The sequence below is a fragment of the Lissotriton helveticus genome, chromosome 4_1 (genome assembly GCF_964261635.1).
Source record: "Lissotriton helveticus chromosome 4_1, aLisHel1.1, whole genome shotgun sequence".
NCBI classification, from domain to species: domain Eukaryota; kingdom Metazoa; phylum Chordata; class Amphibia; order Caudata; family Salamandridae; genus Lissotriton; species Lissotriton helveticus.
The window spans coordinates 818,863,007-818,877,454 of record NC_136063.1 but is presented as its reverse complement, the minus strand read 5'-3'; the positions used below and the strand labels follow the sequence as shown (position 1 = coordinate 818,877,454).

At 46.2% G+C, this 14,448-nt stretch overlaps 1 protein-coding gene across 1 annotated transcript in view; it reads right to left on the bottom strand.

Annotated features, from left to right (window-relative positions):
- The window catches only part of SMCHD1 (structural maintenance of chromosomes flexible hinge domain containing 1), a 2,317,253-nt gene extending 2,303,204 nt beyond the window's left edge, over positions 1-14,049 (bottom strand). The window contains exon 1 of the mRNA XM_078687460.1: positions 13,516-14,049. Coding sequence (XP_078543586.1) covers positions 13,516-13,719 — 204 coding nt within the window. The 5' untranslated portion in view covers positions 13,720-14,049. The remainder of the gene's footprint in view (positions 1-13,515) is intronic.
- Between the last annotated feature and the right edge of the window lie 399 nt (positions 14,050-14,448).

The following is a 14,448-nucleotide window of genomic DNA, read 5'->3' as shown; positions in this document are numbered from 1 at the left end:
GCAGCCGCAGCCCCTGGGCTAGGTAACTCGAGCATTTCGGTGCTCCAGCACAGGTTCACTCTCCTAGTGTCCAGATCCTTTTTAGTTTTTAGTGTACCTAGTCGGATTCGTCCGGAAACAGTAACTTTAGAAACGCTAGCATCCATAGACTTCTTCCCGCATCCCGCGTGACAGTGCACACTCTGCACCCGATCTCCCTAGGCCTCCTGCTCCTAACCTTAGGGTTCAGTAGTGTAGTCCTAGCGATCCTGAAGCCTCTGGATCTTGTTACTTACCTGCTAGTATTTCGCATTCCACTTTTTGTGTATATGGTTATTCGTGCCCCTCGGGCATTTGTGTAAATTGTGCAACTTGTAGTATTTTCATAAGAGTTTTGTATTGTGCTTAGCTCCCTGACTCATAAAGAGTTCAGGCTAGAACTGTTATTAATAAATATCCTATATTTTTATAACAACTTGTGTGGTGTCCTTTCACTTGGTGTTCAAGGGGTATATGTGATGGTGAAACAGCTGGCTTAACACGCCCTCTAGAGTTTAGCCTAAAGACTGCTCTTGTCCACGCTACTAGGATAGCTGGTCTAATAAGGTTGACTTATACCAAACAACCCTTATTGATGATTGGTTGTGATACAAAGTGATCACTAGAATAGTGAGCACTATATATCAGGACAACTTCTCACAGTATTCCTCCCATTTTTTTTATTCAGTCATTGGGTGTACGGGACACACAGCATGGTGGTTCACATTTGGGAGATTCAGAGGTATTTGATGGGGAGTAGCATTAGATTCAGTATTGTTTTTCGTATTATTATTATTTTCTCTTCGTTTTTTTCTTTTTTTCTTCTCTACTCTTACGGTTGAGTAAGTCACCACAAGTCCACCTTTACCACATTGGAATGTATTGATACTTGCATGTTATATCATTTGGATTCTGTATTGGTACTTTGAAGTCACATGATTAATCAGATGTCTGCTTCTTGAACAATAAGGGGTCTATGTAATCCTTAGATAAATCTCCTTTACTTTCGTTTACAGATTGAGCCCCGGACGAAGGGCCGATGGCCCGAAATGCATTGGGCAGTTCCACAAAAATGTTTTGGGCAGTTCTGCAAAAATGTTTTGGATGATACATGTTATTGATGGATTTATATCTACGGTTATGTTTTTGAAGTGAATGAGAAAAAAAGTAAAGACTTTATGTAGGGTTTACTACATACGAGTTTGAATTGTGATTTAATCGAAATGTTGATTGTTTAAAGTTACGATAAACTTGTGTTATATTTACCACCCGAGGGTGGACAGGCAAAAGTGCGCTAAGGCCAGGTGGGAACACTTGATCTTTACTTTAGTTTTCATGAAAACAGACACGCCACGCACACTTAAAGCTGCACCATAATACATCAGATGTCCCCATACTTACAGTCCTGAAGAGATCCCCCCCATACATAGAGGGTCTTAACGTCGTCGGTAACCTTACAGATCAGACCAACCTACAGCCAGTGTAACCACACACTTAGGCTGTTGATAAAAGAATAAATTGAATGGTCTGACGTTAACAGGGTCTTTACAAAACCTATTGCCATTGTGCTTACCTATTATCATAACTGTATATCTACTAGCCACCAGAACCACTCTTTCTTTGTATAAACCCAATACCCTGGTGAGTAGGGTTCCCCTGTCCTTAGTTGTGAATGTTTGTATTTACAGCATAAACATTATATTGCTTTTGTAATGACTGTTCCATCAGCCCAAGATGTATGCTTAATCACTAATAATGAGTAACATTGGGGGGGCATAAAAGATCTTGAGGTGGCTTAGCTAGGTCTGTGCAAGAAGTAGCGACACACAGTGAAATACTGCATAAGACATTCTTTTGACAAAGGGACAGTATTTTTGCTGCATCTGTAAGAAAGTCTATGCAATTGTGTTATATCTTACTTACTAGTATAACATGTACACTAGCCCTGCTGCCTCTAGCTGCTCAGCCAGAGTGTGACTTGGTCTTAGAATGTTGGTGTGCCTTGGATGCGTGGAACGCCTGGGTGTCCGAGTGGGATGAATGTGGCAGTTGGAGATGGGCTGAGCAGCTAGGCAGGCTGCTCCTGGTGGGGCTGGTACCACACTAGGCTGGCTGGAGTCAAGACAGATGTATCCTGAACTGAAGATTAATAAAGAAGACCTAAATATACATCCTGGCTCCTGGTGTCTTTCTACATAGGACACAACATATTTTTGACGACGACTGGACTTGAACCCTGGAGACTCTTGGTACATCAAAGAAACTAAGGAACTACAAGAGTAACCAAGAGATCCTACAAGCAACTACTACTACAAAGAAGGTATTTCCAGGCAAGCCAGAGCCAGCCCCACCAGTGTCCTTCCAACGGACAGCCCTAGTGAGCAGTGTCACCTTCAAATGACACTACACCCTGGGAATACTACAGCTACAGTGAGTTGGAGGAGTAGTACAACTAAAACCGAATTTGGTGTTACAGCAACAGAGGACAACAGTGAGTTGGAGGAGTAGTTCAACTACAGCCTCATCTGGTGTTCCAGCCACATGGTAACGTACAAAAATGTTTGTGAGTTGGATGGGTATCCTCTCTACAACCAGGTGTTGGTGTTCCAGCCACATCGCGCAAATGTGTGAGAGTGTCTTTAAAAATAAAGTGACAAAATAAAAAATAAAGGCACAATTTGGGATGTGTAGTCATAAAGGAGTTATTACCTAACAGCGTGCAGGGACTACACAGATGGATAGTTTCTGGTAATTAACTGACATTTGCTGTGTGTTAAGAAGCGATCAGAACTAATAGCGTGCAGTTTCTGCACAGATGGAAAATTTCTGACTTTTACATGAAATTTGTTGCATATTGATACTTGATCCACCTTCAGTTCTGTGGTGTTTCATCATCAAGGTATGTGCTTTGATGACACTTTGAAGGACTATAAACCCAGTGTGATTCTACAGAAGTACAGTAGTTGCTCATCATCCCACTTTGTTTGACACTCTAAACTCGGTTCAGAGTGGGGACCTCTACGGAGTCATCCTGGGCATGTGAATGTACTTCACATTCGCAACATCAGTCTACCATCAAGCATTTGCAATGCAATAGGTCTCGCATTAGGAAAGTTTGAGCTATTGGTATTGTAAATGACACATTTTTTATTTATGTGTTTGGTTTTGAAAATAGCTACATTAATAGCTTTGTCATTTACAATGCCAATACTTTTAACTTTCACAAATGTGACACCTATAGCATTTGTAATGCAATATGTGTTGTATTTACGTGACTTAGATGTATTGATATTACAAATAACAATTGCTTTGAATTTTTTTAATAATTAATACATAAATAAAAGTTATTGTAATTTATAATGGCAATATGTTAAACTTTTGTAAATAACTTTTGTGAAGATTATGTTCAGTGTATTTTATTGTGACAAAAATCCAACAGAAGTGAAATATTAACCTCTTTTTGTGACATTTGTAATAAAGCTTGAAACATTGAGAGAACATATTTGAACCAGTTGTTGTTGAATGGTTGCGACGAGTGATGCTGTGGTAGCGCATAGTGATGTTGTGGTGCCCTGAGTGATGCTGTGGTGGTGCTGAGTGATGCAGTGGTGGTGCGATAGATAGAGTGTAATTGTGTGGTGTGTAACTATGTGGCACTGAGTGGTATTTGGAGTGTATGTTGCATTGAGTGCAGTGTAATTATGTGGCGAGTAATTATGTGGCACTGAGTGGTATTTGGAGTGTATGTTGCATTGAGTGCAGTGTAATTATGTGGCGTGTAATTATGTGGCACTGAGTGGTATTTGGAGTATATGTTGCGTTGAGCGCAGTGTAAATATGTAGCTTATAATTATGTGGAACTGAGTGGTATTGTCTGGAGTATATGTTGCATTGATTGCAGTGTAATTATATGGCAGGTAATTATGTGGCAGGTAATTATGTGGCACTGAGTGGTATTTGGAGTGTATGTTGTATTCAGTAGAGTGTAAATATGTGGTGTGTAATTATGTGGCACTGAGTGGTATTGTTTGGAGTGTGTGTTGCATTGAGTGCAGCGTAATTATGTAGCATATAATTGTGTGTGAGGGTGCAGAGTGTGTGAGAGTGCAGAGTGTGTGAGGGTGCGGAGAGTGTGAGGGTGCGGAGAGTGTGAGGGTGCGGAGAGTGTGAGGGTGCGGAGAGTGGGAGGGTGCGGAGAGTGGGAGGGTGCGGAGAGTGGGAGGGTGCGGAGAGTGGGAGGGTGCGGAGAGTGGGAGGGTGCGGAGAGTGGGAGGGTGCGGAGAGTGGGAGGGTGCGGAGAGTGGGAGGGTGCGGAGAGTGGGAGGGTGCGGAGAGTGGGAGGGTGCGGAGTGTGTGAGGATATGGAGTGTGTGAGGATACGGAGTGTGTGAAGAGGGACCGGTTTTGAGGGCACTGGAGAGGAAGAGCAGCAGTAGGAGCTGTAGTGAGGGCACTGGAGAGGAAGAGCAGCTGTAGTGAGGGCACTGGAGAGGAAGAGAAGCAGTAGGAGCTGTAGTGAGGGCACTGGAGAGGAAGAGAAGCAGTAGGAGCTGTAGTGAGGGCACTGGGGAGGAAGAGCAATAGTAGGTGTTTCTAGTGAAGATAGTACAGAGGAAGAGGAGAACAGGACTTTGTACTAGGAGTACATTGTTTAGGGAGGGTATCAAGGAGGACGAGTTTCCAGCAAGGCCAGGCTGTTTTACCGGAGGTTGGCATGGTGTTGGCTGTCTATGAAGTTAGTGGGGGGTGGGCAATTTTATTACTGGGAGCCGGGCTGGCCACATTTCCTGCTTGTTCTTTTTCCTCGGTGCAGTGTTGTGTGGCATATTAGTATCCCTAGGATAGACCGTCCTAGCCATTCAACAACACGGCATGGCCATGTGTGCCTACAAGCCGTTGTTCATGCCTCAAAGACATTGTACAGCTGAATCGATTAAAACGCGCTGGTGCAGCCTAGCAATGTGTTTACACAGACACACTTGCACGCATTTTCAAACACACACACGTACAGAGACACATACAGACACACAACACACGCACACATACAGACACACAACACACACATACAGATACACAACGCACAAAAACAGACACAGTACACAGTCAGACACACAGAGACATACAGCACACAGACACACATGTGTGCAAGTGAATCAGGACCCGAGAGCCGTGCACGCCCGGCAGTGCCCGTGTGTGCGTTGGCTGGCGCTGGCTCCACTGCATAGCGCTACAAAACAGCGTGAACGGGCGGAAATTACAGAAAACAGCTTCTAAAAATGCACGCACCCGAGTCAATAACACGAAGGGCAGCATGCCTGAAATAGAGACACGAGTCCAGCTGATGGTGGGGACAGTAGGGGGCGGCTTGGGTGGGGTTTCAAGTCCCTACCTGAACACAGCATGCCTCGCAGAGCAGCGCATAAGCTGCCCAGGCTCAACCTAAAAAGTAGACCTGAACCAAAGCATATTTAAATGAGCCAGAGCGGGGAATTAATATGCAATGGCTCATTTCTTTCAGTTATTTTGGGTCCCATATTTTGCATGTTCCAGTGCTCAAATTAAAGACAACTTCTGTCCTCGTTACATTATATTAAGCATTGAGTCTCTCAAAAAGACTGTGTACACTGCAACTCCAAAATAAGTCAGGGTTCTTTCCTCCCCCAAATCAACAATCAATGGGACTTTATTACACACACAAACGTTATTTAAAGACCACGCAGACAGACAGTGCATTTCCTGACTCCTTCGGACATTATTCCCCTTTGTTTGCTCTCCAGTTTTACCCGTGTTTCTCAGCCCAGTCGGACTGGGTTATATAGGGCTCTACATACCACGTACCACGTGAGATGCTGGACGTGGATGGTTTTTAGCAAATAGCTACTCATTTCATTCTGGGACCTGTAGTTTCTTGTTTAACCTGGCAAGAAAGTACTTAAAATCCACGGCCCGTAAAGTGCTGTTGCGCTACTCGGTAGCTATGGAGTTGTTATGATAAACCCCCAACATTAAACAGTGATATTCTCTAAGAACCAACTCGATTGGTCAAAATTTTACATTGAGCTGGATAAGGTGGGTCTCTCCTTTATTTGAGGTAGGTACCGGGTTCCTTAGTAGATGTGTGAACGCTTCCGACACCACCACTGCTTACAAAAAGTCACTAACAACCTTAATTAACACGTACGCCCCTCTTCATTTTTTTGAACAAATACAAAAAAACACAACGTGTGACGCCCAGCGCGAAACGAGAAGGGCATATGCTGGGAGTTCACCATTCCCTCCTTAAAGAGGTACAGTATGTACCTGCTTTTCACAGACAGACTGCCCTACAACCAGATCCACCCCTCCCCTCCCACTGCCGGGAAAGTTCTGCCCACCTTAATTTCGCAACAAAAACAAAAAAAAGCATCGCTTTAGCTGTCGGACGGTCCTTGCAGCCTCCCTGTGTGCGGCGAGGGTGTCTGACAGAACCCTCTGCCCTCAGTGAGAGTGGCGTTACTCGGCACTGGGCTGGCACGGTGTCGGGGGTCTGTGATTCTGCCCCGCGGAGATCAACAGTTCCATTGGGCTCCACCGCCAGTCAATGGCGGCGCCTGTTTACCTCCAGCGGAGAGGAAGAGTGCGCGGCACGAGCAGGCTGTTCGTGGAGCTGGGAGTGGCAGGAAGAGTGGGGCTTGGCTTTGAGCATGAACGGGCAAATCAGCTTGCGGGTGTGCAGCAGCACGGGGGCGGAGCGAGGCACGGTCAGTGGGAAGAGAGGGCGCGCAGAGAGTGTGTGAGAGAGAAAGCAGCGCGTGGGCAGGAGCCAGAGAGCGGCGTGCGGGCAGCGACAGCTCGTGCCGGCAACAGCAGATCAGTGGGGAAGGGGGGAGCTACACAGAGCCTGGCGCTGCAGCAGGCACCGCACTGTGAGTCCTTTATACGCTTTATGCAGAACCAGGGGCATTCAGTGTGCGGCGGCGGGGGGGGGTGTCTCTGTAGTGTGCGTCTCTGTATGTGCGCATGCGTGTATCTCTGTGTGCGCGTGTGTGTGTGTGTGTGTGTGTGTGTGTGTGCGCATGCATGTGCGAAAGCAGGGGGAGGTGTGGCTGTGTGTGTTGGAGCTTCCCAGGAGACAGGAGATGTGCGCACGCGCGGCCCGCTCCGATCCCATTTTTGAAGATGCGCGTGGCCATCTCTTGTCTCCTGGGAAGCTGAGCCTGTGACTATAGGTCTCTGGCGAGACCCGCCACGAGACCTTAAATAAATAAAAAAAGAGGCCACAAGGAACAGTACTAGGGAGTGGTCTCTCATTTTCGCTGTGCTGGAGATATTGTGTCATTTCGTCACTAGTATTATCTTAAATACATGGTATGCATTTTTCCTGGAACTCAATTTGGACAAAGAAATCACTGCCTGGCCATGGTGTGGCGAGTCAAATTTTATCTTTTGTTTATGGCCCAGCCGAGACTTGGTTTGAGTGAACGTTATGCAACTGCCTTGAAGTGGTTTAAAAATGAAGGCGCGCGCTATGCCCTGCCCGCGCTCAATCTTACCTGCACCCATAATGCCACCATGGATCTTTAGGACGTTGGGATTAGTTACCCGTGTTCTGCTGTTTCCTCTTATGCCGCGTATGTGCTGACGTCTTGTTAGCCATCCGGCTGTGCGTCAGAAAACGTGCGACCATCTTGTGGTTGGCGGCCGTTTTTGTCTTTCTGGTTCCTGTTTGCGGCATCGTTGCCAACCACGCGGCAACGGTATTGCCAACCACTGTGTTTCCGGACCCTTAAATAAAGTTTTCCAACAACAAATGTGTGTCTGGGACAATGCGGATTTCATTGTGGGAAAACATGTTGACGGATCTTCTGGCTATGTGGAATTTGGAAGAACAAATTGAAGAATACACCTTTTCTGTTATTTGGGATTTTTCCGCTATAATTCTACTCATTTTTTTTTTCACTGGACCAGATCGTCTGTTATTGTGCACAATTAACTGGATTCTTCTCACTAGGGTTATGGGTAACGTTTTATTACATTATTCTTGGTTCATTTTGATTTTGTACCACATTTGCTGCACCCTACGTAGAACTGAGGTAGTCTTTCTATTTAACTCAAGGACACGCTGGAAGTAACATGTTGAATGTGATCTTGGTCTTTGCTTATCTCTCTCTGTAATGTTTTCATTTATTTTTTTTTATATATATTTTTATTAATTATAACACAAGAATGGAAATATACACATCGGGCATCATTCGGAGGAACACATCGTAATAGCGGACGGGCAAATCAATTAGGAAAATATACAACAAGTACAAGCATCTGAAAGATAGCAATAGCAGTGTAGGGCAGAGGTAGAACAGTACGTTACTGGTAACCTAAGCAAACATCGCCAAATCCCGCCCACCCGGAATACAGGATATGAAGACCAGACACTCGATGCCCGAATATGAGGAATAAAAATCAGGAGAATACGCCACATTTCTTGTGAGGAAGGGAAAAGGAAGGTCATAGAACAAAAGAAGGGAAAAATAACAAACCCCCCCTCAAACCCCCACCCAGCACCCCTGCGGATGGCTACGACCTAACCCACTAGCAGCGTGCCTGTCGCCCACTAAACTAACCCCAGGGAAGGGAAAAGATGGAGGAGGAAATATCGTAAAAGCAAACACACCCCCGGTCTCACATACCCCCCGCCAGCAGTGACCTCCCCGAGATATAATTGAACCAACATTTGGCAAAATATACAAACCAATCGGGGGGAGTATAACAAAGCACCACCCAGCACATTACATGGGACAATCCCGGCAATGAGTCAAGCCACACAATCAAGTCCAAGCCCTCAAGTTCAACCCTGGCCAGTACGGCAGTGCAGGAGAGTCTCTTGCACTCGAACCACCTTCACAAAGGAAAAGGCAGAACATTCATTAAAGTCCACATCAGTGTTGCAGGAGCGACAAAAGGAGAGAAGGTCACGATAACCACATAACGAATGAGGGAATGTGTCCAGAAATAGCAACTCTCCCCAACAGTCACGGTGGAACTTGTTACCGCACAGAAGACTGTCCATATCTATACGGGGCGGCAGCAGGATCAAGCAGGGAACGAGAGCGACGATCGCGGGCTCGCTGAGTGTACAGTGGGGGCCGGCAAAGCACAGTGAATCCAGGTTCTGCCCGGGGACCTCGATCTCAGGCGTACATTGCACCGCTGGTACCACAGATGTATCAGGACTAGTCGGAGAGCCGTGTACCGGCCCCAAGATACCGTCCACTTGCACGATCAGTGTCCGGAATACAGCGGTGGATTGCGAATGGAGCGCCTCAATGGCGGCCATGACGGCCCATAGCGATGGCGTACTTTCCGTCCGCCCCATCTCCTTTCACGAAGAGGCAGAGCTGGATTCGAACCCCGGAGGCCGGCTTCTCCGGGGTAACAGGCCACGCAAATCGATGACAATAACGGGCGCTCCCCGTCGTGCCAGGTCGACACCGTCGCCGGCAGCGAGGGCCCCAGCCCGTCAACCCCGGGAAGGGCAGGGTCTCCGGGCGCCGGACCCCCGAACACGGCAACAGGCGCGGTACGCTGTTGTCTCCACGGTGTATACCGCTCACAATGTCAGCATCAGACAAGCAGTTAACGATGCACTCCGGGAGACCGGGCCCAGTCCAGGTCCAGTGGCCGTCGTTGATCAACTCCAACCCGGATAGGCCAGAAATCGAGGCCCCGGCTTCCACACGATGGTAGGCCAAGAATAGGAACACGGCGTATCTTTGGCATCCGACTAGATAAAAAGCTCGGGATCACACCTCTAGAAGCAGGAACACTTCACGAACCCGGGAGACTGGTGTAAATTCAGGATTGAGAACAGGATATACGAGCTGCTGGCGGAGGTCGGCAGAGCCGAGAGCTTATGCGGCCATCTTGGTCGCCGGCGTAGCTCCTCCCCCGTTTTCATGTATTTTTACACAATGTTTAGGTGTATATTTCAAGGATGTTTGATCTATACTGGGTGGTGTGTAGTTTACGAGGTTTATGATTAATTATTTATGCCTCTAATGGTGTGCACAGCATTATTGCATGTTTATGTATGCATTATTTTAGTGACTCATTCCTTTCTGGGGTGGGGCACATAGGTCTACGGTTAATGGAATTGTTTTACTCTTTAGCTACTTAACAGTCGTGTGTTGTGATACCACATGTTTATGATTTATTGAGGATGAGTTTTCTTTCATTCCTTGTGGGTGGTTTTCACAGTTCCTTACATGAGGGATGGTTGTGGGTCTAATTTTCCTATTTATTTAGACTGTTAGTTACTCCTTTTTGGGGGTATGTAACCTCTACAAGGGGTTTGGGACATGGGACAGTTCCCATACTATATACCAAGGTAAACTCCTACGCGGGGTTGGTTGTGGGTTATTATCCCTGTTACAGTTGCGCGCAGTACAATGGTGCAGCCCTTCACGGGTGTTATATGGGTGACAACCCATTTTTCATGTGTTTCCCTTACACTTAGGATTGAAGTTGCAGGGTATTCTACCTTTAGCACTATACAATGTTATGCTTTTGGTCATTTGTGTTGTGGGGTCTTACCTTTTTGCGCTATAGTGCTTTAGGTCACTGTGTTACTCAATATGATATGAACTGTATTTCAAAATGTTTAAATCTCTTTTTAAGGGGGATGGGGGATATTGCTATTCAATTGTACTTATCCTAACCATTCTTTCTTTACCTAATGGTTCTCTTGCGATGTTTTGTCTTCATTGCAGCATCCTAGAGATTTGTACTATTATTGATTTTTCTTGTTTTTATGACTATCTTCTTTGATGCTTTGTCCATTTGCTGCATTTTTGTGATTCGTTATATTATTCTACTTGGGCTTAGTTCTCTGGTTTCCTTTTTGCTTTTGTTTAAAGAAAAAGGGATAATGTTATATCTTACTTACTAGTATAACATTTACTCTAGCCCTGCTGCCTCTAGCTGCTCAGCCAGAGTGTGACTTGGTCTTAGAATGTTGGTGTGCCTGTGATGCATGGAATGCCTGGGTGTCTGAGTGGGATGAATGTGGCAGTTGGAGATGGGCTGAGCAGCTAGGCAGGCTGCTCCTGGTGGGGCTGGTGCCACACTAGGCTGTCTGGAGTCAAGACAGATGTATCCTGAACTGAAGATTAATAAAGAAGACCTAAATATACATCCTGGCTCCTGGTGTCTTTCTACATAGGACACAACAAATTGTCTATTCAACTTTTGGTAACAAATAAACTGTACAACCAACATGTTATGAAAACAAGGTCAATTAGTAAACTGAATGTGTCTTTATGGCATGCTCATGCTTCCAAAGAGCACAAGCTTTCTAAACAAAAATGAAATAAATCAAACAATAAAATATTGTATTATCATACAGGCAACAAATACCACATTTGTAGTCTAACAAAAGGACTAGGTATTGTTCCATCACCAAATCTTAATGGAAACCCACATAGGATAATGTTACCATTCCAGAGATGCCCCAGCCTTGACAAACATTCCAGTCAGGCAATGGAAACCCATGAAAATCATACGAACGGCACCCCAGGGGCACAACACCCATTGGGCTCATGGGGCTTCCCCCCCCCCCCACACGTCTTCGCGGGCAGGCGAGCATCTAATTGCAGCCGCACCCGAGTACTTAACAGGTCTTTAAAAGACCATTAATTGTAAATGAGGCTTTTATTGTGTGTTCGTCCATTCTTACAGCCACTCTGTCTGTGGTTGGAAGAATTACCCCCCCCCCGTGAAATATTTTTCACCCCCCCCGAAATTTGGCTCTAGTTGCCCACCTGCGGCACCCCCTACTCCCTTTCAGTACTACTTAAACTTTATGGAAGAATTGAGAACGAGTTTACCAAAAGCCAATGCTGTGATTAGCCAGGCATAACATTTAATGTGAATGTCATCACCTGAACGCAGCAAAGGTAACATTACTATATGTAAGAATCCTGGAAATGCACCACTGTCAGTCACAGTGAAGTTACCTATCTGCAATAAATGAGACATGGAACTTGAGGCGTAAAAAAAAAAAACACGTCTTGCATGTAAAACGTCAAATGACTCACCGGAAACAAAAAAACACAAATCTGCAAATCGGAGAAACGAAACTAGCAGACACCAAATGAAAACGAAACTCACCATTGAGAAGGTGTTCCTGACATAGGAAAGCGGCAAATATGGAGTTTAGAGAGGATATTAAAGATAATGAATGTACTTTTGTCAGCACAACATAACAAGGAGTTGAACATATCCTTTCGAAATTAATTCAGCTCAAAACTCTACAATAACAACTAAAAACATTGTATGGGTAATGCACAATCATAGAATAAAGACAGAAGCATCGATGACGGGCTGAAAAGACCACATTATGAATAGTGTGCTTGTTGATCACCTAAGTATTTTCAGTAAACAAAGCGTTCATAAATTAAGTACACATAAAGAGTGCACAACAGTGCCTGTACTGGGCAGCGCGTTATGCCCCACTCCCTCGCAATCAGACCTGGCCGCTAAGTCAAGAGTTGGCTACGGAAGAATGCTTGCACTCAGGATCGCATTACTTACCTCATCAAGTCTGCCGGTCTAGATAAAGTGTGTGAGTATGCATTAGTTCAGGGTGAGCAGTAGTGTGGGGATTCACGACTTGGGCAACTTTAGAGCGACAATTAATACTGTCCGTGTTAGGCCATGGTCGAAGTTACTGGACAGACAGGCCATGATCGAAGTTACTGGACAGACAGGATGGTATATATCATACCGTAATGATAAAAGCACACCCTATTGGCTTGGAATGCAGTTAATGGAGCCAAGGCAGGGGAGATCCCACGTACCTTCTTTCTGGTAATGTAAAGCATAAATGTGCCACTTCTACATGGTGTTGCAGTTCTAAGGTTTTAGTTGATAACAGTCTTTCTCAGTTATTAGGAAGCGGACGAAGAGGTATAACAAACCCACACCACTTCCTGAAAAGTATACATTGCTATGGATTGGATTGCAATTACATTTATATAGCGCTCATTACCTTCGAGGAAGTATTGGTGGCACTAGAGTTGGGGGAGCTCACAAAGTCAAAAGTTGCAAATGATGGTTTCAATACACATATTGAAATTAACACAGGTCCGGGCAGCCCTTAAAAACTTGTGCAAGGTGTCTGTAAGAGATCACTTTGCCGCAAGGTCCCTTTATGCAACAATGGAATGGCCAAGGTGTACTGAAAGTTACTCCGGGAACTTGGGATGTCAGTACTTAGGTGGGGATGAACTACCCACACCTCAAGATGAATACTTTGAATTTGCATTTAGGCTACATGGAAACACTAGACGAACTGGATGCTCAGGGAGGGGGTCTCACACCACCAGCTCATGAGGTGCACCTTCGTAAGGCCGAAGCTGTCAAACCCCCGAAAGACGGGAGTCAACCCTGCAGAGGGCGCCGCGCATAAAGCTACCCCAGTGACACAGAGATGAGGTCCCCATCCACGTAAGTCCCACTTACCTGACACACAGCGGCTCTGAAGTCCCGGTAACCGTAACCGCTACCTCCCGCCACCTCAAGAGCCCGCTCCGCGCTGTCGGTCTGTCCCAGGCGACGGTCAAATACGAAGACCCGACCGCCTCTAGAAACCCATCGTTCTCCCGCAGCCATGTTTACAAATAGTGGCGCCGGCGACGCGGGCTCGAGAACCGGCGCTACCTCCATACAGGCGGAGGGTGGTGGGCGGCGCGAGTTGGGGGGGAGGAGAAGACGAGGCAGTGGGTGTCAGACCCAGGGCTAGCACGAGCCTGCTATGCCACGCCTTCGTGCGCGTACTCGCCGCAGCCCCTGTCAAGCGACCCAGCGACAGCGCACGTGCACGTTGCCTAGACTCCCATGGCTCTCCTGTGCTGAGGGGACCCGGGAAATGATTCAAACGTGCAGCTGTGACGTCATTGGAACTCTGCAATACTAGTCGATGTTGGAATTTGGGCAAGTAGCCGTCTAGCCGTCGGGGACGCGCACGCTTTCACGGTTGCAAACATAAATCATGGCGGTGTTCCAAGGGCTCAAGTCCTAAAACAAGCATTGGCATAGCCAATAGTTCTCGCCTTTGGGACCTTAGAAGTGTTTAGCCATGCAACGCTTGATGTTGTTGCACCAAGGATATTGTGCTGGATAACGAAACACTTAAAAGGTCCCAAAGGCGAGACCTATTGGCTATGCCAAGGCTTGTTAATGAGAGTTGTTGTGATGCCTTATGATGATGGGTGGGTAGGTTTCTGATGGTCAAAGTGTGGGTGGTTGGCAGATGTGTTGGCCTGTAGTTTGGGGTCAATAGGAGCAGGAGGGTGAGTTTGTGGGCATAATATGATGAATGTGTAGGTGTCAGATGGGTGGGAGTGTTGGCATTAATGGTGGGTGTGGTAGGGTATGGCTGTGTGGGCATGTGAT